The 23,115-nt window shown below is 42.1% G+C and overlaps 4 protein-coding genes across 6 annotated transcripts; 2 read left to right on the top strand and 2 right to left on the bottom strand.

Moving 5' to 3' along the window:
* Positions 1 to 977: 977 nt before the first annotated feature.
* Positions 978 to 2,961, top strand: il17a/f1 (interleukin 17a/f1). The gene is made up of 3 exons (XM_069530607.1): positions 978 to 1,241; positions 2,017 to 2,243; positions 2,362 to 2,961. The coding sequence occupies exons 1-3, from the start codon at positions 1,209 to 1,211 to the stop codon at positions 2,603 to 2,605; spliced, it is 504 nt and encodes a 167-aa protein (XP_069386708.1). The 5' UTR covers positions 978 to 1,208; the 3' UTR covers positions 2,606 to 2,961.
* On the bottom strand, positions 2,955 to 8,314 carry stmn4l (stathmin-like 4, like). 2 transcript variants are annotated; one of them, XM_020105699.2, is made up of 7 exons: positions 8,212 to 8,289; positions 7,014 to 7,075; positions 6,811 to 6,906; positions 6,087 to 6,295; positions 5,664 to 5,828; positions 5,551 to 5,568; positions 2,955 to 4,539 (listed from the first exon to the last, which is right to left on the bottom strand). In XM_020105699.2, exons 2-7 carry the CDS (start codon positions 7,024 to 7,026, stop codon positions 4,531 to 4,533), a joined length of 510 nt encoding a protein of 169 aa, XP_019961258.1. In that variant the 5' UTR covers positions 7,027 to 7,075; positions 8,212 to 8,289; the 3' UTR covers positions 2,955 to 4,530. The 2 variants fall into 2 exon arrangements, 1 of the variants encoding a protein (XP_019961258.1); XR_011243859.1 differs by lacking the exon at positions 2,955 to 4,539 and adding an exon at positions 5,132 to 5,230 and having other exon boundaries at positions 5,299 to 5,568; positions 8,212 to 8,314.
* A 5,039-nt stretch (positions 8,315 to 13,353) lies between these two features.
* Positions 13,354 to 18,399, bottom strand: gpn1 (GPN-loop GTPase 1). 2 transcript variants are annotated; one of them, XM_020105700.2, is made up of 13 exons: positions 18,189 to 18,399; positions 16,656 to 16,749; positions 16,450 to 16,556; positions 16,266 to 16,303; positions 15,995 to 16,073; positions 15,809 to 15,903; positions 15,664 to 15,709; positions 15,443 to 15,589; positions 15,076 to 15,158; positions 14,787 to 14,826; positions 14,620 to 14,710; positions 14,112 to 14,222; positions 13,354 to 13,752 (listed from the first exon to the last, which is right to left on the bottom strand). In XM_020105700.2, the coding sequence occupies exons 1-13, from the start codon at positions 18,351 to 18,353 to the stop codon at positions 13,646 to 13,648; spliced, it is 1,203 nt and encodes a 400-aa protein (XP_019961259.2). In that variant the 5' UTR covers positions 18,354 to 18,399; the 3' UTR covers positions 13,354 to 13,645. The 2 variants fall into 2 exon arrangements, with proteins under 2 accessions (XP_019961259.2, XP_069386656.1); XM_069530555.1 differs by lacking the exon at positions 18,189 to 18,399 and adding an exon at positions 17,974 to 18,107.
* Positions 18,400 to 20,128: 1,729 nt separating this feature from the next.
* On the top strand, positions 20,129 to 22,902 carry LOC109641297 (C-type isolectin Sp-CL4-like). Its single transcript, XM_020105705.2, has 6 exons — positions 20,129 to 20,190; positions 20,393 to 20,504; positions 20,719 to 20,852; positions 21,462 to 21,590; positions 21,787 to 21,886; positions 22,729 to 22,902. Exons 2-6 carry the CDS (start codon positions 20,441 to 20,443, stop codon positions 22,794 to 22,796), a joined length of 495 nt encoding a protein of 164 aa, XP_019961264.2. The 5' UTR covers positions 20,129 to 20,190; positions 20,393 to 20,440; the 3' UTR covers positions 22,797 to 22,902.
* Positions 22,903 to 23,115: the final 213 nt, after the last annotated feature.

Genomic DNA, 23,115 nt, shown 5'->3' with positions numbered 1-23,115 from the left:
AAACATCAAACAGACCTCAGTGTTATTGATATTCATACATTCATTTACTTTTCATGCTTCTGCAAGTGAGCCAGTTTGCTGCAGTCACACACACACACACACACACACACACACACACACACATGATGTTATACGTGGCCTGTAAGCGTTTGGAAGATGCAGGAAATCTCCCTTGGATCAGTCACAAGCATCGACCCGTCAATCAAACCAGGTCAGGGGTGAGCCGGCAGCGTGGGCTGAGAAAACCCACATGAAGCGAGCTGAGTCACATCACGACTGTAAACCAGGTCAGACGCTCACTTCCTGCATCTCATGATGCTACTGAAACAAGTCAGGAGGGATGAAGAAAGAGGGGACGAGCCCCGACTGGGTCAGGGGCCCGGAGTGACCGGGGGCCCCCGCAGCAGAACCCTGTGATGTCATACTGCCGACAAGTTTCTCCTGTTGCATCGTTAAAGACGTTAACGCAGATGTCGCGTAAAATCTGAACCAAACCAAAAAAAAAATTGAAAAAAATAGTCGGAGAGAGAATCACTCATAGTTCAAACAACTCATTATGTTCAGTTCAAATAGTTTATCATGATTTTATATATATATATAATTATGAGTGTGACATTCTAGTTGCTGTTACTTAAGCTGCTCGTGAGCGCCCCCTATCAGATCAGTTAAACTACCTCAGACAGTCAGACTGAGTATGAACGTTTCCCTCCACGTTCAGATGTTTGAATCTCGATATATCAGTCACAGTGTGACGTGGTGGACAAACGGATGACACTGACTGTGAATCTGAAGTAGAAATGATTCTGACGCTGATGAAGATGTTGGTAAAGTTCACACTCATCAGATTAAATGTAAAATGCATCGTGTGTTTGAACGTGGAGGCCGAGGAGGAAAAGACAACCTATTTAAAATATGCTGCAACTTTTCAGTGCAGAGTAATTTCACCCAAGTATGAAACATGATTGGGAAAGTGGGTCAACCATCATCATGCTGTGCGGTCGGTGTGGTTTAGACAGAAGGTGACATCATCAGAGGAAGATATCGGCGCTGATCAGGATAAAAAGCTTCGATCGTCGTCCACCAGAGCATCAGTGAAGACGCAGAACCGACACCAGCACCTGCACCTCCATCTGAACCCGGGGAACCGAACCGTGAACCAAAGAGAAGCAAATCGGATACAGACGACGTGTGAAGCAGAAGAATTCAGAATGTTTTCTACATCGAGCTCGAAGAACGTGACCGTAAGTGAAGAGGATTCTTTCTTCCAGAGGTTTTAAAAGTCGTAAATCACGACGCTAGTCCAGAACGACGTGTTCAGAAGTTTTTAGAAAAGTTTCTGTTTGGAAGTTTGAAAGTGTTTGATGTTGAATATACAAATGAAAAGATATGAATGATACAACAAGTACTTTACTGAATTGTTTTACAATTTAATTTAATTTTTAATTCAACTTTAGCTCAGGTTTTATTTTTATTTAGAAAAGAGCAATGCAAAAAACAAATGCTTCATCTATTCTTTATATTTATTACATTTATAAATATACGATTAAAGTTTATTTATGATATTGTACATTTTATAGTAAATTATATGAATGTTTGTTATATGAAGTATATAAATATAAATATATATATATATATATATATATATTGATTATTGGAGTAATATTTCCTGAATGTTATTTATTGACATATTTATTTAATATTGAACAATCTTGATGATATTTTTGATTTTAAATGTATTTTATCTTCAGAGACTTTAATCTTTAACACTGAGTAAATATTTCTGCATAAAACATTTTATTAGGAAACTTTGATGAGAGAACATTTGAAATGTTCTTCATTGAAACATGAGTAGTTAGTTTAATGTGATTTAAATGTAATTAAATATGTGATGGACTTTTTTAAAATGATTAATTCATTGTATTTTTAACTATAGTATATTTTGTATATGAAGCAGCTTCGGTATTTTCTCCTGATGAAGATTATTTTATAAAACTTCTTCACCTTCCTCTTCCTCAGGCCGCCTGTGTTGTAGCGATGATGATGATGATGATGATGGTGATGAGCAGCAAGGCGGCGGCGATGCCGAGAGGAGGCGGCCAATCAAAACACTCAGGGAAGACAAGCAATAAGACTGATGATGCTGCGGCAGGAATGGTCCCCCTGCAACTGGACCCCAAATCTTTGGTTCCTACCACAAACGTCAGACCACTGGAGAACGCTTCCATCTCCCCGTGGACGTACAAGTACGAATGAACACGTGGTCCTCACAAACATATACATATATATATATATATACATATAAGTGTTATTCTGCTCTGAAACATTCAAAGTAAAAACTTTTTGTTCCTCCTCCGTCCTTAGCAATTTCCATGATGCCTCTCTCCTCCCCCCGGTGCTGTCGGAGGCCCGCTGTCTGCTGCAGGGTTGTCTCAACCTGGAGGGCGTGGAGGACCAGAGCCTGGAGTCCCGACCCATAATGCACCAGATGTTGATGCTGCGACGGGTCAAGTCGGCATCGGCGGAGAGCTACCACTACAAGCTGGAGTCCCGCCTCATCGCTGTGGGCTGCACCTGCGTCCGGCCCACAATCCAACAACAGCAATGACGAAAATAACATCATAACTCAGATATCATCGATTATTGACAAGATAAACACACACATCCTTTTTATAACTGGCAGCTAACATCTTTTATTCCTGTATTTGATTTGAAGTGATGAGGTGAAGTCTTCATGCTGCTCTGTGACCCATTCGATCATTTAGTCTCTCTTAGCCCCATATTTATTGAATTTAATCTTATTTTATTTATCTGGAGAAACTACAAAACATCACATTATTATTGGATGTGTTCTATTTATGCTTTAAGTTATTTGAAGTGACATTTTATTTAAGTGATGTCATATTAATGTTACTGTATTTAAAGTTCAATTGTGTTAATTCAATAAAGAAACTGAGCAAAGTGTCACTGTTTTATTGTTGAGTTTAAAATATAATGTGATTTCTGTACATCATCATCATCATCATCACGCTCTGACTGCTTTACACTGATGTTGCCAGGGAAACACACTGACACACACACACACACACACACACACACACACACACACACACACACACGGCTGTAAACACTAGACACAATCGATTATCAGTTGTTCATCAGTAGGATTCATTCATTCATTCATCCGCAGTGTTGATGAGATGGTTTCTGCCACAACCTGATGAAGTCTGTTTGTTGTTAAAGCATTCCAATCTAATGGCGACCCCCCCGTGACGTCGCCCTCAGTTCGACGTGTTTGTTCAGCGCCATCTTGTTTTTTTTAAAACCCGAAATGATCATATTTGGAGGAGCTGGAGGGTGGAGCCTGACTGAGAGCTTGAGGACACGCCCACCTACACCTGAGACCTGCACCCATTGGACGGTACTAGCAGTCAATCAAACCCCCCCCCCCCCATGCATTTTGATCATAATTGACTAAATGGACATCAGCTGTGTTGAAGAACACTTGAAACTAGAGACTGAGACATAAACTACTGAGGACAAAGTTTACTGATGTTACCAACTGACTTATAAAGACTTCTATAGAAACCACCACTGGAGTCGCCCCCTGCTGGTCACTACACAGAACACAGGTTTCAGACACGTCTGCATTGGCTTCACCGTCTGTTTTTTTTTACGTCTGCTGATCTCATGAAGTTGTTTTCTGGTGTTTTGACTGTGATTAGTTTCGACCTCAAGAAGAAGTCTCATCTGTGCATCAACGTTTTATCTCGGAGCTTGTCTTCGTATCGTCTTTTTATTGTTTGCGTTTTCACTCTGACTCGAGCTTGTGATCGTCTTGATCAGATATGGTTTTGTGGGTTCCCTTGTCTCTGTGGTTTCATCGCTCTGTCGGTGAGTGTTGGTGACTCATCTCTCGTCGGAGTTCACTCAGGCTGATTTTGCTGTACCGGCCTACAGCCGCGGTTGGATGAAGATCCACACTGCAGAGATTTAACCTTTCAAAACGTTGTCCTGATCAGTAGATGTAATGAAGGACACTGTCCAGCAGATGGAGCTGTTTCACTCAGGTGAGCTGTGTTTCCAGATGCAGACGGTCCAGTTGATCCTTTGGCTTGTTTGGGTTTGAGTCCGTCGTCTGTCGGAGAGATGTCGGGTCAGCTTGGTTGGTCGTGTACAACTTTTCAGTGTTGTGACGACAGTTTTGATTCCTCGATGCACAATCACACGCACATGAACACATTGGCACTGTTGGCATGGCAACAAAGCACAGTAAAACCCCTGCGAAGCATCGAATGATGAAGCTGTCGTTTCACAAGTTCATCTCATTCAAAGTTTTTCTCCTGGTTGTTTAGAGGAGGTCGAGCGCTCGGAACCGCCCTCGGTCCTCCTCTGTGTTTTCTTCTTCTCTCATGTTTCCAGAGTCTCTTCCTGTTGACCTCCCAGTCGGAGCAGCGCCGGGTTCAATCCTCAGCTCATCCGCCCCCTAAAATGGCTTCCAAAGAAAGTTCAGCTTGTGTTGTGATCAGGCCATCAAGACACCTGGAAGAGGAGAAGAGGAAGTGGAGTCAGCAAATGAATCCTGTGTCTGGACACTGACTCTGTTTCTTCTGTTGGACACTTTTCATTTTGTCTCTTTTTTTACTTTTACCTGCGTTTCCTTGTGTTTATGTTCAGTTGTTTCTACCTGAGTTCTACGCTTCCTGTTTTATTTTGAAATGATGTTCCTTTTCTGTCTGTAACTTTGTTTCCTGCCCTTGTGATCATCTGCACATGTTCCTCATGTGTTTCACCTGTGTTCAATCAGCCCTGCCTCCCTCGTGTATATAAGTGTCTGTGCCTCCTTTGTCAGTTTGTCGTCATGTTTTCATCTCTGTGTTGCTTCAGTTTCAGAGTCTTTCCTCCAGTGTCTTGTTATTCAGTTGTTTTTATTTTTGTCTGATTAAACGACACCGCTCCTCATCCTGACGGATCTGACTGTTGGATAAAGATTCAAATAATTATTGTTTCCAATAATTGTTGAGATCAGTTTCAGTCTAACTTTCTCTTCTTTAAAAAGATCAACTACAGTTGAATATTTGTGTGGACACGTGTGGACACCATGTCCAAGGACAACTCTTCTCTACAACAAAGGTTTAAATGTTTCAGCCAAAGGTTTAGTTTATTTGAATGAATCAGAAACTTGTGAAACTGTGGCGACAGAATAAATTAAAATAAGTTCATGTTTAACTGCCTCGTGATTCTGACTTTGTTTTGCTCTGAAATCAAGTTTGATTAAGTTTCTGGAATTGCGTCTCGGACATCGTTCTCTGTGGCTTCCTGCATCTCAACAGTGTTCTTATTATTACTGTGTAATAGATTACACCAGTTCTGTCCACATTTCATTTAGTGCAAGTCCGTTAAGGACCTCTGGAGGTGTTGGTAGGTTTATTTGTGAACCAGTTGTTTCCAGTCTTTGTGTTAAGCTATGCTAAGCTATGCTAAGCTAAGCTAGCCACATCTCCCACCACCCCTCCTCCTCCTCCTCCTCCTCCTGCTCTTCGTCGTCCTCACCTCCACACTGTGCTTGTCCTGGAACACAAACCAAAGAAACACAAACTCAGTCACAGATTCATGAATCGTCTCGGTGAGCGAGTGAAACGTGACGGAACATCCCGAGTCCTCACCTCCTCCTGCAGCCGCTCCTGTGAGGCGCTCAGGTGCATCTGCCGCTGCTGCTTGTTGGCTTCGGCGCGATGCTCCTGCCGCTCTTTGGTCAGAGCTTTCTGAGCGACTTCCCGCTCGTGCTCCCTCCTCTCGGCCAGATGTTTTAGCAGCTCCGCCTCCTGACACTAGAGGGAGAAAGAGTTTACAATCTTTTTATTTCTCGACCAAAAGATTTGGTTGATTTTAACTTTAACTTAAATCAGAATCGATGCTGATTGAGAAGAAAGATAGCAGCTTTATGAAACAGATGATCATCACTAAACTCTGTAAAATACCTGGAGGTGTTCCTCAGGGATCAAGTCTAGTGCTACTTCTTTTCCACCAGTCTATCCATCACACTGAATCTCACCAGAATGAAATACATTACTATTCCTCTCACTCACCTTCCTTCTCTCCTGAGCGGCGTCCAGTTTCTTCTGGATCTCCTCCAGCGAAGGTTTCTGGCGAGGAGGCGTGGTCGCCCTGAGCTCGGGGCCGCCGTCGAAGGTGGGCGGCTTCAGGATGACCTCGAAGGCCTGGCCGCTCGCCCGCTTGCTCAGCTCGATCACCTCCATGTCCCGGATGTTGCACAGGTTCAAGTCCACCACGCCCGCTGCAAGAAGAACAGGAGACCGTGAAACGAGGACAATTAGTTCTGCAGCAGCGTGAACTGAACATATTAATTTATTGTACACAGGCCATTAAACCCGGTGCATCTTTAAATAATTAATATTTCCATGAAGAACGTAACAACATTACTTTACTTCCTGTCAGAGAAACATTTGTTCACTTGTGTCTAATCTTCTGTTCACACAAGTTTTATGTGATGAACCTTTAGAAGAAGAAGTAAATAATGTTTCAGTAACGGTTTCATCTGATTTGAAGCTTCAGTAGAAATCCACTTGTTTTGTTTATGATTATAGGAAATAAAACCATATGTTTTATTGCTCTGCAGGAAAATGGAGGAGGAGGGTTTGTTTAATCACACGATTCTGAGCGTAAGACGACTAGAGTAGAAGAGAACAGAACAGAGTAGAAGAGAAGAGAACAGAACAGAGTAGAAGAGAACAGAACAGAGTAGAAGAGAACAGAACAGAGTAGAAGAGAACAGAACAGCGTGGGACTGACCTTCCTTCTTGTCGACTGTGGTGTCTCTGGGCTGAGGAAGGATGCAGGAGCAGAAGAGAGACACCAGGGGGAGCTCTCGCATCTTCTCTCTGTATGCTGAAACATGCGTAGATACAAACTGCAGGTGACACATTTAATAAAAATAATCAACTCGAAGTAATCAGTCAGGAAATCAATAATCAGTGATCAGGGAGGAGTCTTACCTGCCAGAGTCATGGTGCTGCAGTTTCCAGTCAAAGACACTGTGGTGAGGTAGAGTCACGTCCTGAGGACAGAGACACACACACGAGTCAAACTCGGGAGAAACTGAGTCTGTTCAAGCTGCAGGAAACACTGAGATGCTTCAGTTTCCTCAAAGGTAGAAACATCATCTGATCTAATGCATCACTTCCTCTTTTGATCTATTGTTGTTTCCTGCAAACTCTGTACTTCTGCTAGAGTTTCTGTTTAGAGACTGAGAAATGAATTCACTTCATTTTAATTCAAACCTCAGATTTTGTTCATGAGACAGATTTTGTTGTTTTATGATTCGTTCACACAAATCTGAGCTGCTGTCGTTATGGATTCAGCAGAAGCTTCAGATTCAGGTTAAAATCCTCTGAGGTGTGAAGATCTGAATCAGCAGCAAACAGACACGAAGCTGCAGCTGCAACTGGAACTGAGCAACAGTGAAGGTGAACTGGGTCAGAATCTACAGTTTCCTCATCATGAGCCTCGAGCTCACAAATTAACTAAACGATGGAGCTAAAACATTAAACTGGACCCAGAGCTGCAGGTTAAACTTATTTATACTGTTCGGATCAGGAATCAAGAGATTTACATCCAACATCAAATATGAGTTCACATCATAAATCTAAAAATGGATTCTTCTGATGCAAAAACTGAAAAACAGCAAATAAAACATTTGTTTTTCTGCAGAAACAAGATTAAAAACTTGAATCTGTTAAAATTATCAGATGGATTCTTCTCTAACTGAACACTGTGTGTGTGTGTGTGTGTGTGTGTGTGTGTGGGTGTGTGTGTGTGCGCGCCTGCATGAGGACTAAGCGATGATGTCATTGTTGCCAGTAAGCGCATCACCTGCTGCAGAGCCGAGCTCCAGAACTAAACTCACCAAAAATACAAAATTAAGAAAATAAAAGATGCAACAAAGACGAAATACAAAGGAAACATGAAAATGACGAGCAGAAGCTGCAGATGAACAAACGAGAGAAGAACAAAAACAGAAAAACATGTTCATCTGCTCGTCTGCGCTGCGAATCTGAGGAAAAGCTGCTGCTGCAAATATGTGCACAACTAAAAAACAAGTAAACATCAAGTACACAACAAATAAACAACAAATAAAAGTAGAAATGTGTGTGTGTGTGTGTGTGTGTGTGTGTGTGTGAGAGGCTCACTCACCCTGCAGTGATGCTCGTCTCTCTTCTCTCTGTTCACACTGAGGATCTGCAGCTCAGCAGCATCAGCACCACAAGGCAGCCTGCTGCATGACATCACCCAGCAGCCATCTGATTGGCTGCCAGGGATACTGGGCTGTGATTGGTCCAACAGGGCAGAGCAGAGGGAAGAGGGGGAGGAGGAGGAGGAGGAGGAGGAGGAGGAGGAGTGGGTTCAGAGGAATAATCCTGATCTCCTCACACACACACACACACACACAATCGTGAGAAACAGAATTTTGAATAAAAAGATAAAAACTTTAAAAATCAATATGACATCTTTGTTTTCATCCTGGTGAAGAAACATCAACTGAAAATGATTTTTATTCATAAAGAGGATAATTAAGTTTAAAGACAACCAAACACACACACACACACACACACTCTGTCAGTGTTGCTCATAACGTTGCTTTACACTGCTGCACCTGTACCTGTAGTTTGACGTTCCCCTGTACTTGTACCTGTACCTGTAGTGTTTATCGTGTACTCGTGATGTTGACCTGTCAGTGACCTGTTCTCCTCGTGTGTTTGCAGAATTCGTTTGCGGGTCACTTCGCTGACCTGCATCGTTCCTCCGGTTCTCAGGACGATGCCGTGACACAAACTCATGCAAAGAAAAAACCTTCGCACAGAATTAAAAAATCTGAAATAAAAGGTAGAGTGATGAGCTGCTTTCATCCAGTTTGATCTGGTTTGTCAGTTTGATGTTTCTGAGGAAATGTCAGCACTAAATTTAAAGGCTGACAATGAACAGTTACTCATCCTGACTGTGTGTGAGTGTGTGTGTGTGAGTGTGTGTGAGTGTGTGTGTGTGAGTGTGTGAGTGTGTGTGTGTGTGTGTGTGTTTGTGTGATCGTGTGTGTGAACGCCTCCATCTGTTGCTGCAGTCGGCAGATAAACTCATCGTCTGTCTGTCGCTCTCTTCATTCAGACGCTGCAGCTCCTCTTCGTCGTTCTTCAGCTTCTTTACAGAAATAAAGTTTGATTCGAACACGTTCATCTCGATGCTGTTTTTCAGAGGAAAACGTTTTTTTGGAAAACATTCGTTGTGACCATTTGTATTAAGTCACTATAGCGCCACCTGTAGTTGCAGCAGTGTATCATTGTCCACACGCATGGACAGCTCCTGAAAAGGAGGCCAAAGTATTTAAATTGCCCCCTGGTGGCTGGCTGCAGTACAGGTCATAAACCCCACCACCCTCCATGTTAGCAGATGGGACACGGACCAAACTTAAACACACTTGAGGATTTTCAACTCAAAAAGATTTTACGTGGGAGACCACAGACACAAAGAGAGATTTAACACATTTTTAACGTTATGATCGTGAGAACACACGTTGAGTGTTCACGTTTCTGATCAGTTTGTTTCCATCAGTTATTTGATGATATGAATACGGGCAGAGACGTCATGATTGACAGCTGAGGCTGAGCCCTGGTTGCAGCGTAAACGGTCCTGAAGATTAAAAAGTAATTGTCGTTATATTAGGATTATATATTTTATAACAACAGAGTAACCGTGACAATGACGACAATCCTCAAACCTGCACACGTGAGAAACATGACAGCAGGGAACTACAGCTCCCATCATGCACCAGAGTAGAACACACTGTCCTCACACTGAACCAGATGATGTAATGCAGCTGCAGTGTGTGTGTGTGTGTGTGTGTGTGTGTGTGTGTGTGTGTGTGTGTGTGTGTGTGTGTGTGGAGGTGAGTGAGATGCTGCAGCAGAGAGCAGGAGAAACCCCCACATACCAACTGATGATGTCACCTACAGCCAATCAGCTGAGAGCTCTGAGCCACACCGTGTGTGTGTGTGTGTGTGTGTGTGTGTGTGTGTGTGTGTGTGTGTGTGTTCAGCAGAAACATGTTTTATGTCACAGTTTTGCTTCTGTCCAGTGGATGTGAAGCAGAACAGAAGAAAACAGAACAGAACAGAATAGAATGGAACGGCCGTGTGTATAAACAAGGGCTTGCAGGGGGCGGGGTTTGTAGAAGAGCAATAACGGGAAGCCATTATCATGACATCATCTCTGGAGTCTCAGCAATGATGTCACTGAGAATGAGGTCAGTGCACCGAGCTCAACACAGTGATGTCATCACAATGTGACAGATAGAGAGAGAAAGAAAGAAAGAAAGACATGAGTCATGATGTTGATCAGGTCATGAGGTGTGTTTGTGTTGAATCTGTCGAGGTCGTGCATAATTTAATATATTAATTATCTCAACATATAAATATCTTGAAACAACGACAGACGGACCTTTGAGTCGCACGTGGAAACTGGATGTGAACTAACGTACTGTTATTGGAGGCTCAGCAGCTTTAATGTTGATTTGACTCGACAGCAGCGTTTTAATTCTTGTTTTATTGAGTCACGTTTACTTTCATCTGTTGGTTTGGGTTCGTGTCCATCACGAATAAAAAGTGAATGAAGCCGTCAAGAAGAGTTTCTGTTGCTTCCTCTTGCTGCGGATTCTCACAGATTTAAAAGATTTGTTTCTGTTGTCGTTGGTCTTTGAGATACTTTTTTCGTTTCTATTGCATTTATCTATATTGTTCTTTTCTGCTCCTGGGTTTTGTCGTTCACTGTTCGCTGGCTGTGCAACAAATTGCCCTCAGGGGACAACGAAGATGTCTTGACTTGACTTAAAGTCCACTTGCTAACGAGTAGGCGGGGGTTTTATAGAGCAGGCAACCACCAGGGGGCGATCCAGGTGAACTGGGAGCTGTCACGTCATCCATCTTTATTCACAGTTTTCAGACACGCTGAGCAGCAGCCACTGAACCTTCATGTGAGAATCGTCGTTGCTCCTCTGGTGAAACAGACTAGAACTCACATGTGACTCTGTGCTCAGGAGGAACAGCGGGTCGTCCACTAACCAGAGGTTTGTGGTTCAATCCCCAGCTCCTCCAGTCTGCATACTGAGGTACCCTGCTGCCGACGGTCGGGCCTCCAGCGTGAGAATGAACTTTCGAGGAAGTTTAAAAAAAATACAGACTCTGATCTGAGGAATCCCGGATTAACACAAAGGTGTTCAATCCCCGCTCATGAGCACTGCTGAGGGGCCGGTGAGCAAGACGCTGGCAGCTCAAGAGGAATCTAAACCGGTTAAAACCAGTGTATCTGTGTGTGTGTGTGTGTGTTTTATTTGTGTCGGTGAGACGTCGTGACTCTCAGTGTTTCTGTTGCTGGTCGTGTCTGGAGCCCACTGCAGAGGAGAGAGGGAGGGGCGAGCGAGCTGCACGCAGAGGAGGAGAGAGAGAGGAGAGACAGCAGTGTGGGCTGAATGTCAGCGGAGGTGATTCACTGCTGCAGGCGGAGAGAGCGAGAGAGAGAGAGAGAGAGAGAGAGAGAGAGAGAGAGTTTACAGAAATATCCAGAGTTCAGCTCATAATAATAATAATCTAATAATAATACAAGGTTCTTCATAAAGGTTGAAACAACACATTTTCATAAAGCACTTACTATAAAACACAGTGTGGAACATTTTGATGTGAATGGTTGAAATCGTTTGCAGGAGCTGTGTCAACAACTGAAGAAAAAGCTGAGACGGTAAAACGATCGTGCGAGCGCTGCGTCAGCATTCACATCGTCACGTTTGAACTTTCCACAACACGTTGATGACTGAGTGACACCTGCTGTCAAACATGTTACATACATGTGCACTGTGTTCGGTGCTTTGAATAAAACTCAAACTTTGTGGATCGACAGAGAAAACTTCAGTTCAGTTGTGTATTTTTTTATTTAGATAAAAAGTTTAAAGGGACAGTGTGTAGAATTTAGTGACATCTAGTGTTGAAGTTGCATGTTGCAGCTGAACACCCCTCCCCTCCCCCTCTCCTTCCAAACATGAAGAAGAACCTGTGGCAGCTTCAGTTGTCATTAAAACTCAAAAGGTGTTTAGTTTGTCCAGTCTGGACTAATGTTAAAAACATGGCGGCCTCCGTAGAGAGGGTCCCCTCCATGTAAATATAAAGTATTTGAATATAAAGTATTTATATATAAAGTATTTAAATAAAGGGTCTTTTCTGAGGTAAAGAAAATTACATTTCATACAATTTAGATGAAACGAACTGGTGAAAACATCATGAGGATTCTTCTACATTAGATTTCTGCCAATAGTTCCCTTTCACCTGAATCTTACACACTGGAGCTTTAAAGTCGGACTCTTCATGTTCCTCAGTAAACAATAAACACAACAAACTATAAAACTGGTTTTCATTCCTTCTTTGGTTTTAAAAACAGGTTCATGATGTTTTTCTCTTCTGTAACGTTTCATCGTGTCATGGAACCGTTTAAAGGACACAAACAACGATGTGATTCTGATGCATGATAACCTGATTTGATGCGACTGACACTTTGCATGCAGAGTAACATTTGCGCAGCATTTTGTGTGCAGAGTTTTGCACTTTGAATTCCTTTGTGCACAGATGAACGCTCGAAGTGAGCAAAGTTAAAGTCTGAAATATTCTTGTCGGCTGGAGATTTTCCTTCATTACAAATAAACCTGAATATAAAGCTGAACATTTCTTGTTGTTTCAGTATTTTATGAATTCGTTGATTTTCTTTTCAGCAGCTTTTTTCACACTGACAGAACAAAGTGAGGAGAAAGTGACTCAGCCGCTCTTCAGTCCCACCACGCTGCCGGAGTGTGGAGGCGACAAAGAGGAGCAGAGTGTTGGCAGAGCGTTGGCAGATGGTCGGGAGGCGGACAATCTGGGTCCATTCACAGAGCTTAGACATGAATGGAGACATTCAAACACAACCACAGCCTCCGTCTGTGAAGACACTCGGCTTCTGTCTGAGCTCGGCACTAATCAATACCTCACTGATTAAAACCTCACTGATTGAAACCTCACAGATCAATAACATCAAGTCAAACACCTCCTGATGCGATACAGTGGGAGATTCACTTCGTTCTGTTGTCTTCTCTCAATCACGAGGCTTCAACAAGAGAATTCAACAATCAGTGTTTACGGTGCAGAACTTTCAGTGATGACAAGGATCAGATGTTGATCACGTTTGTTTTAGCCGATATCAAACCTTCAGTCCTGTTTTCGATCGTCAGGATTATTGATCAGTAAAGTGTCGAGTCTCGAACAAGCATCTGGACTGAAAGCTTTATTTGATTCCTTCAGTTCTACAAGCATCAACAGTGGAGGAAAACAAAAAGAGTAGAAGATTCTGCTTTGATATAAAAATATAACTTATATAATGAGGAAGGACTGAGGAGCAGCCGATCACAGGGTCAGAGGTCACCTGATCAGACAGGAAGCTCCTTGGAGCTCATCCGACACCTGTACATCCACAGTATCTGCTCCAGGTAATAGTCTGTACCACAGCGAGGGAAACTGTTCCCTCACAGGTCAGCTCACAGTCAGGTTGTAGAGGTCAGAGGTCAGGGTCCCTCTGGTATCGCGCTCTTCCTGTTTCGGACCTGAACCACTTCCTTCCTCTCCTTCAGGAAGTTCCCGAAAGCGTCGCTCTCTTTGCTCTCCTCCGTCACTGAAAGATTGAAAAGGAAGATTCAGAGCTGACGGAGGTTCTTCATGTTAATTCAGGTGAATCGATGAGGTTTAGTTTATATCTGTGTACATCGCCCTCTGCAGGAAGAGAGCAGCTACTACAGAAGCAGCCCATTTGAGAAAATAGATTTTCAGGCCAAAAAACTCAAAGTGAAACAGATTGAAAATTATTTCATGTTTTCATTTCATGTTGTTTGAGTTTGATTATTACTCAATAAGAGCTAAAAAAAAAAATCACTGCAACAGAAACTGCAGATTTGACAGTGAAACTTGAGTCAGGTCATGAATTGAACACGTTTCTGTATCTTTTCAGGTGTTTTTTTTTTTTTTTCTTCTCACCGTTGTGGTCAATATCATCCGTGTCACTGTCCTCCTCCTCTTCTTCCTCGCCATCGTCACGGCTACCACGAGTCATGATGAGGTCACTGGGTCCATCGATGTGAGCTTCCTCTGTGGACAGGAAGTCAACCCGTCAATTAGACGAAAAGATTTTATCACCGATCCGTTTGTTTGTCTGTGTCATTTATAAAATTCAGTTTCATTTTCTTAAATTTTATTCTCCTCTTTCTCTGTATGAAAAATCTGAGAAATAAAATACAGACACTGATTTGGTGGCTCTTGGTGGCAGCGAGACATTAAACAGCAGAAAGAAGATTCTTTTATATGATTCACAGGTTTGAAATTTTATATAACAATGTCACAGAAAACAGAAATGTGACTTTTAAAAATTGTTCTACAAAAAAAAATCTGTTCTTGACCAGTTCATTAATTCATAAAGTCTTTGAAAGTTTTCTAAAGCGAATAATAATTAACTCCTCGATGAAATGACAGGAAGCTGCTGCTCTACCTGTAGCTGGTGTCTTCGTGATGTTGACGGCTCCCAGGTCCTTCCTGAGACGCTCCAGCTGCTGCTGCTGCTTCACGCTCTGAGCCTCGACCTGACGGACAGAACGTCAGGTAAAACTTGGACAAACAGACGGAAAGAAAAGACAGAAAACACACGAACACACTCACCAGCTGTTTGCGGAGTCTCTCGTATTCTGGACGATAGTCTCTGAGGAAGAGAGACGTGAGACAAACAACACATGAGATGTTAGATTCAAGTCTGAAACATCTCCAGTCTTTTTAATCAGGCTGCAGAGATAATTACAAGAATAATAACAGATGTATTATAATCAACTCAAGAATATTTTACAATTTGGTGAATTACTTTATCATTGAGCATAAATAGTAAATTCATTATTTGTTCAGTTAAAGTTCATTTCTAACATTGCAGTGACTAGTGTTAACCCCGCCCACTGACCTGTCATATTCCTTGGCCGCGTCCTCCACCTGAACGAACAGCTCGTCCAACCCGGTTCCTGCCACTGCGGACACGCCCACCACCTGCAGACACAGGGACAACACCGTCAGGACGTTTCTGTCGTCAAGACTGCGTCCTGCTAAACCACCGTTAACAGACTGATCAGATCCACTGGACCCGAACATCCAGTCACCTGATTGGATGTTTATAAAAAGAACTGACTTCCTGTTCAGACCTTTAAGTTATTTCCATTTACTTCTATTTTAAATTCTTCCTCAGTTTGTGTCGTTATACACAAAGTAACTTTACTTACAAAGACTGAGTCTATAAGTCGATAAAGTTCTGTGGTCTGAGCCGCTCCTCTTACCCTCAGGTTGGTGTAGAACTCATCCAGCACCAGACTCATGGAGCGCGTCAGGTTGCTCACGTACGACGTTTCCTGGTTCAGAGCGTCCTGGAAAACCTCAAAGTCCTGCATCCACTCCACCGCAAAGCTGTGGTCGATGATGTCAGTCTGCGAACGACGAGTCATCGAGTCAAGATAAGCTTTACCTTAACGGTTCAACAGCGGACAGGAAGTGACCTCACCTTGTTCATGGCGAGGATGAAGGGCAGCTTGGTCTTGTAGAGAATACTGAAGAAAAACAAACAGCAGTCGAGACTCAGTTCTGAGCTCGTGTCCATTTTAGATTACAACAACATCTAAGCCTCTGTAGTTAGTTCAGTCTGGTACCTGCAGGCGTAGAGCATGTTGGACATGAAGGTGACAGGGCTGACGCTGCGGGACGTGTCCATCACATAGATCACGACGCAGGGGAAAGACGACGCCTGAAACACACACACAATGAAATTAAGATGACCGTCACATGATCGGTGAAGAATAAAAAAAAAAAAGCCAGCATGCAGAGTGCGAACCAACCAGAGCCTCTGTGATGATGGTTCCAGACGCCGACCACGTGAAGACTTCAATCTGACCCGGGGTGTCAATCAACACGTACCTGCAGAGGTCGAAGGTCATCAGGTACAACAACAAACGAGATACAAAGTCTATGGGGCATCCGCAACATTTTGTTTTGCAACCACTAAGTCAAACAGGAAACTGTCACTAGACGAGGATGAGGATGAATCTGTCATAAGCAGCTTTACAGAAAACACGGATCTGTGCAGAAACAACACAGACTGATACCGACCTGTGATTCTGCTGCTTCTTCTCTATGAACTGCATCACCTGCACAACATGAACACACACACACACACAGTCACATGTATGATCGCGGTTCAGTTCAGTCGGTTGTTTGTCAGGATTTTTGCGTCTGGAAACTAAACTTTGGATAAAACTGTAACAGAACTTTAGCTTTAGTTTATTTTTGTCACCTGATCAAAGCGTGTGGCAAACAGGTTGAGTGACGTCACGATGCCTCCGTTGGGTCCGAGGCCGTACTGCTTCATCACCTCCTTGTAGTTCACAGTGTCCCTGATGTCTGGAGGAAAGAGGACACACACACACACACACACTGGAGATTACAGCGACCAGGAGGGACACTCTGAATGTTCTGTCCAGGAAATAGGCTGGTCCTCACCAATGTTTGCGGGGAAGGGGACTTCATGGACGGCAGGGTCCAGGTTGATGACGTACGGAGGAGTTTTCCGGGAGTGGAGGTGAGCTGTCAGCCTCTGGAGAACAGAAAAGTCTCTGAGCAGAAAGAACAGCTTTCCACTGTCTGCAGTGTGCGACATAAACCCCTCCTTCTCCACGTTAACAGACGAGACATTGACCAAACTAAAAACCCAAAGACAAACGTTTCAAAGATGGTTCCTGTCATTTCAGGTTGTTCTTATCTCTCTGATGTTCGGACAAGTGTTCCTGTTTCCGATAAGTTTGGTTTTTATTACTCATTTGATGATCATCGTGTAAGATTGTTTGGATCCAAGATATTTTCAGAAGTGGACACGCGTCCGTCTTCGTTTACAGTCGACGATCTAAGTAAACTACAGTTTGAGTCTGAAGCGTCACCTGCTCGTCACCTGCAGCTACGGAGGCCTCGAGGGTCAAACCGGAACACGAAATGCTGTTTTGGATTTATGTCATCGCGGTTTGACCCTCGGGGCCACCGTACGGCTCGGGAAAAGTTCTGACAGAATCTCGGTTCCGGTTCCGTGAAGATCCGGTGAGTGACGGACACACACACACGAGGGCAGTGTCGTGAAAAGAGTTTTGCAGAAGAAGTAAAGTTTAAACGTCGCCGTTTTTACAGAAATCTCAAACGCCACAGCTAACACAGCCACAACCGCTAACCTGCTAACCTGCAGCTAACAGAGCTACAACCGCTAACGGTTAGCGGCTAACCTGTTAACCTGTAGTTAGCATATTAATCACCTACAGCTAACCGGTAAGCTAACGAGCATGAGGACAGTCAGTCATTGTCTTGTCGTATCCTCCGAGATCCGTTTAATGTATAACTTTTCTAAACCACCATCTTTCCAGGCTACCGCTAACAGATCCATACCAGCTAGTTTATTAATTATAGAGCTAGTTCATTAATAACATAAAGCTAGTTTATAAATAACCAACAGCTAGTATATTAATACCATACCAGCTAGTTCATTGATAACATAGAGCTAGTTTATTGATAACAAACAGCTAACCTATTTACCTACAGCTAGTATATTAATACTATACCAGCTAGTTCATTAATAACATAGAGCTAGTTTATTGATAACAAACAGCTAACCTATTTACCTACAGCTAGTATATTAATACTATACCAGCTAGTTCATTGATAACATAGAGCTAGTTTATTGATAACAAACAGCTAACCTATTTACCTACAGCTAGTATATTAATACGGACAGCTAATACATGATTAGCCTCCTGCTAACAGAATCATAACAGCTAACCTGTCGACCTGCAGTTAGCATCATAACAACGTGCAGCTGACAGAATCTAAGCGACAGTCGCCGGTAAGATAACGAGCATGAGAGCAGCCTCCTCCTCTCACACACCCCGGGGTCGGTGGAGTTCAGAACTTTTTTAAATCCACCATCTTTCCCTGCTTGTTGATCGTAACCTGACTCGTGCGGCTAGCCGCCGTTAGCTGCCCTAGCTAACTGACCTGAACGAAGGTGGTTTTCCCGGACCCCGCCATCCCCAGCACGATCAGACACACGGGTAAGTCCCGGGCAGCAGCCGCCGGTGCTCCAGCGTCTCCGCCCGCCGCGGAACTCTCCTGGTTCCCCACTGAAGGCTCCTCTGGACCGGGACCACACACATCCGCCATGATGCTGGATGTTGTAGCAACTGCCTGCTGTCAACACACTGGTACTGTCGTAAAACGGGAGGCGGTGGGCGGATGAAGAGGAGTACACTGAGTACACATCAGTGAGTACACTGAGTACACATCAGTGAGTACATACTACTACAAGTATACCACCAAGTTATCAGATAGATAGATACTTTATTATTATTCCTACTTTTTTATTAGTATCTTCATTGGATAGATGTGCACATGACATAACAGTATTCTATATTACTATTATTATTATTATATACGTTACAGCAGCAGGCAGGTCAGAATGAGGTGGACAAGAGAATACAAATCTAGAAATTACATTTAAAAAATGCTGCCATTGTAGTGGTTTGTGTAGAAATGTCGTGAAGTGAAGTGCAGGGGCACATGTTGATTGTATGAGCAAGTCTAAAAACCATTGTTATAAATATAAGGACATATTGTGATGTGAAAGTTATTTTCCGTTAGAAATAGTACAAATCATCATCACTTGTAGATACCAAAGAGAGAAGGTAAGTGTTATATGTGCTCTGTGATTTGGTATAACCCTAAAGGACGTTATAAAAACTGAAATGACTATTGACGGTAAAAGGTTTCCCCATCCCCAGAATAGACGGACATTGTTATGCTGGTTAGTTAGTACCTTTCTGGGATGTCACTGCACCATTCAATGGGATGATAAATAATACTGTTAAAACTATTCATCCTTTTTTTAGGCATGTGAGGTGTCAACTTTATGTTCAGGAAGTGAGGAAACATTTAAATCCACACCAACGTTTTTTTAGATAAAAAAGTTTTTTTTTAAATTTACATTAGTGTACACACACACACACACACACACACACACACACACACACACACACACAGTCCTGTACTTATTTGATCAGTAAAATCAAATCTTCATGTTTATTAAAGTTATTGTTTACTGGCTGTTCTTGTCTGAGTTTGAACATTAAAATCAAAATGTATTCAGGGCATCAGAGAAGAACATTTAAGTGGAAGTTGAGCAACGAACCGCATCAACACCCCTGAGGCAAAATTAATAATATTAACGTTGTATATCAGTTTAATTGACAAATAATATACATCATTCACAAATCTCTATGAGGATCAACAACTTATACTCTTAAGAATAAATCATTTGAACATCAAAAAAAACTTGTGAAATGTCTGAAATTGTGGAGTTCTGTGAGAATCACTGAGCTCTGAGCCATGCGTCCTGCTGAGTTAACTGTCGTCCATTTTCCGGTGGTTTTGTTCTTCATGACGTCTGCAGCTGCAAAGAATCAAACACAAGTCAAAAAATGATTTTCTACTCAGACACAGAAATCGTACAATCTGAAGTCATTCGGAACCAGATTCTTAAAAGATTGCAGAGCGAGATATCCACTTGAATCTTGTGGTTCAGGATGGTCTGGACAGCAGCCGCTATATGAAGAGATGATGATGATGATGATTTAGAGGTAATCCACACACTTCTTTATCTTGGCCTCATGTTCTCTGTGTTTGTTCCCTGTTTCCACATTAACACCCATCTGTTCCAAGAGTAAGAAAACCGCATTTAAATCGACAGTAAAACAAATGAATAAAAATGATGCACACACACACACACACACACACAGAAAGTTGTGTTGATATTTGAACAGTAAAATCATCACATCTACATATTTATCGTTAAAGTTAATGTCACTTAATATTTCACTCTGTTCTTTTCTGTGTTTGAACATTAAAATCTAAATGTTTTCAGGCATCAGAGGAGAATATTTAAGTGTCACAGGTGAGACATCCAGACGGAGGTAGAACAACGAACAACAGCAACACGTCTGAGGTGAGTTCTCTTTGTCTCTGGATGTTTCTGGAAAAAAAATGAAAAGAAATTAGATCTGATATTTGTTTGAGAAACATATATTTTTTTTAAATTAACCTCATATCTCAGGCGTTTTATTTACTTAAACACTTAATACACACATCATTCATATGCCCGTAAGAGGATGACCACATTTTAATCACTGACTCAGAAATGTTTCCAGCTGATATTCCAGTTGTGGACGGCTGTGAGAATCACTGAGCTCTGAGTCATGCGTCCTGCTCTGGTAACTGTCGTCCTCCTACTGGTGATGTTCATGACGGACCCTGTAGCAGGTAAGATGCAAACACAAGACACAAAAGCAGAAGGACATACCTCCAGCATAGCTGATATCATATCTCACTCTGTTCAAGAAACAGACATAAAATGAATTAAATGGTTCAGTGCTTGATAAGTAATGAAAACATAGCATCCTTGGTGTAGGTAATAATGTTCTAGTAAGACAACAGCACCACAAAATGGACCACACTTATTCATTCTGTGTTGCAGGAGGATTAAGGGAAATGCTGATTAAAAAATGTGAGGAGAGTCCACTTGAATCTTGTGGCTCAGGTTGGTATCGTCTGGACAGCAGCCGCTGTGTGAAGAGAATCTCGACCAAGGCAACGTTTGACGAGGCAGAGGTGAAGAAAACACAGTTAATTATCACAGACATAAAATAAACCTCATCCTGCTCAGATAGTCAGAGTGTATGAAGCTCAGCTCATAGCTGCAACAAGCTTAATCTTTCCTAGTTTCATCAACAAGAAATATTTTATTAATGCACCAGATTGAATTTTCTTACTGTGTAGAAATTATTGAAAAGCTCAGGGAAGTGACTGTGTTGTGTTCTTTAACAGAAGAAGAGAAAGTAAACAGATTGCTAATCAGCAAATTTTTATCATTTGAGTCTTCTTCAACTTTGTTCGTTATTGTTTAGTAAGACTTTAGCTAAACATAAATTTGACCTTTGAGTCACTTGTCGTTTGTTCTCACGTGTAAATGGTTTCCTGGTTTCCTCTTGTGGGAACAACAACTGCAGATCTCACCTACATTTCTGATACAAGTTGTAAAGAGGGATAACAGCCATTGTTTGCAGGTGTCCTCAGTTTTACAGATGTTTTATGATGGGGTCGTTGCTCTGTCGTTGCACTGAATTTATTCACATAATAATTTGAAGTAGTTTGTATTATTATTCAACACTGAACACATAGTCGTTGACTTAATTCTGATCCTATTTATGTTGCTTTCAGAGTTTCTGTCAAAAGGAAGGTGGTCTTCTTGTATCAATCAGGAATGAGATGGACTCCACCAAACTGACGTGTATGGTGGTCATCCAATCAAACATGTATCAGTACTGGATAGGAGCCCGAAGACAAGAGGTGAGCAGTAAGAGTCTCAGAGTTCGTACACGCAAACATTAAGCCCTCTGTCCAAAATGAAATGACCACCAGCCAAAACTGAGCTTTTGCAAAATGGCCTTCAGAGAGGGTGACTTGCACTGAACCAAATCTGATAGTAGATGCCTGAGGTTATTCATAATTCACTAACATCAAACTGACTGATTTCTCTTTTCAGGGTACATTTCAGTGGCTGGATGGAAGTGGACTGGTGCCATATAAAAGGTGGTTTGGAGCCTTACATCAGAGGCAGGACTGTATGGAGATGATGGGATTTAGTAAGTGAAAATGACAGAAAAGAGGTTTGAATTAAAAAGCAAGAAAACTGTTAACATAATAATGACCATTTGGACTTTAAGTAAATCCAATATTAAAAAAAAGAAACCGAGTCACACTGGACTGACCTTTAAAGGGTCAAACCAGTTTAGTGAAGTGCCAGAATATCTGATCCAGTTTTCCAGTGGTCTAGAAATATGCTGTGGTTGACTGTGTTGAATACAGAATTTCATATCCAGTTATCCTCAAACTGAGATTCTGCCCTCGTCAGTTCTTATCTCGATGTCATTGATAACCTGAACAAGAGCAGTCTTAGTGCTATTTTCCCCATTCTTGCTTTATAATAGACTTTAGTTGCTCAATGGTCTGAAGACCTATTGTCTTATTTTATGCTTCTTAATATGCAAACCATATTCAATGGGGGACAGGTGTGGACTGCAGGCCGGCCAGTCCAGTACCCTCACTCTTCCACTAAGAAGCCAAGCTGTTGCTACATGTGCAGAATGTGGCCTGGCATTGTCTCGCTAAAGTAAGAAGATGAAAAGGTGTCGTCTGGAAGGCAGCATGTGTTATTTCACAACCTGCATGTGTGTCGTTTTAAGCATTAATGGTGCCTTCACGAATCTGTATGTATCACACATCTGTGAACTTAAGAGATTTTTAGCAGTTGAATGAAGTTGCTGTTTGCAGCATTCTATGCTTAATGACCCAAAATGAGGAAAATAATGTTTTTATAAAGTTTTCCAACAGCTGCTGTTCAACTGTGGAAAATAATTCTAGATATTGAACTTGAAACCCATCATGACCCTGAATCTGAATGTGATGTGTCCTCTTGCTTTTTCAGTGTATGGTCGATGGAGTGAACTGCCCTGTTCTTCAAGAAGGCCCTTTGTGTGTCAAAAGGCAGGATGATTGTCTCAAGCTGATGAGCCAGTGTTCTCCACTGTTCCCTCTGGTTCACTGTTACTTCCACCAACGCAGGCTTTGATATTTACTGCAATAAATGTTCAGCATCAAACATGTTGCTTGTCTCATTGCTGTTTTTGTTGAGTACAATTTACACAGTATAGTTACTGAAGTGCTGTACATGAGTTCACTTCCACTCTATACTGAAGTGTGTGTATATATACTATTCTTATACTTATATATATATATATATACTTCATATTTCTATTCTACCACAATTCAGAGTTAAATATGAAACTTTTACTCCACTACAGTCTTGAACGTT

The sequence above is a fragment of the Paralichthys olivaceus genome, chromosome 1, assembly GCF_024713975.1.
Source record: "Paralichthys olivaceus isolate ysfri-2021 chromosome 1, ASM2471397v2, whole genome shotgun sequence".
NCBI lineage: Eukaryota > Metazoa > Chordata > Actinopteri > Pleuronectiformes > Paralichthyidae > Paralichthys > Paralichthys olivaceus.
Note: the sequence above shows the minus strand (reverse complement) of the source record. Positions and strands in the feature narration are given on the sequence as shown.

Bases quoted from the DNA above. Each gene is read 5' to 3' on its own strand.
- il17a/f1 (XM_069530607.1), top strand. From the start codon at position 1,209: ATGTTTTCTACATCGAGCTCGAAGAACGTGACC. The intron at 1,242-2,016 runs GTAAGTGAAGAG...CCTCTTCCTCAG, and splicing joins CGAGCTCGAAGAACGTGACC to GCCGCCTGTGTTGTAGCGAT. The intron at 2,244-2,361 runs GTACGAATGAAC...CTCCGTCCTTAG, and splicing joins ATCTCCCCGTGGACGTACAA to CAATTTCCATGATGCCTCTC.
- stmn4l (XM_020105699.2), bottom strand. The intron at 6,296-6,810 runs GTCAGTCCCACG...TTCTTCTTGCAG, and splicing joins CACAGTCGACAAGAAGGAAG to CGGGCGTGGTGGACTTGAAC. The intron at 5,829-6,086 runs GTGAGTGAGAGG...TTCTCCCTCTAG, and splicing joins CCGCTCAGGAGAGAAGGAAG to TGTCAGGAGGCGGAGCTGCT.
- gpn1 (XM_020105700.2), bottom strand. From the start codon at position 18,353: ATGGCGGATGTGTGTGGTCCCGGTCCAGAGGAGCCTTCAGTGGGGAAC. The intron at 16,557-16,655 runs GTGAGGACCAGC...TCTTTCCTCCAG, and splicing joins CCCCTTCCCCGCAAACATTG to ACATCAGGGACACTGTGAAC. The intron at 13,753-14,111 runs GTGAGAAGAAAA...TCAATCTTTCAG, and splicing joins GGATGATATTGACCACAACG to TGACGGAGGAGAGCAAAGAG.
- LOC109641297 (XM_020105705.2), top strand. From the start codon at position 20,441: ATGCGTCCTGCTCTGGTAACTGTCGTCCTCCTACTGGTGATGTTCATG. The intron at 20,505-20,718 runs GTAAGATGCAAA...TCTGTGTTGCAG, and splicing joins CATGACGGACCCTGTAGCAG to GAGGATTAAGGGAAATGCTG. The intron at 21,591-21,786 runs GTGAGCAGTAAG...TTCTCTTTTCAG, and splicing joins TAGGAGCCCGAAGACAAGAG to GGTACATTTCAGTGGCTGGA.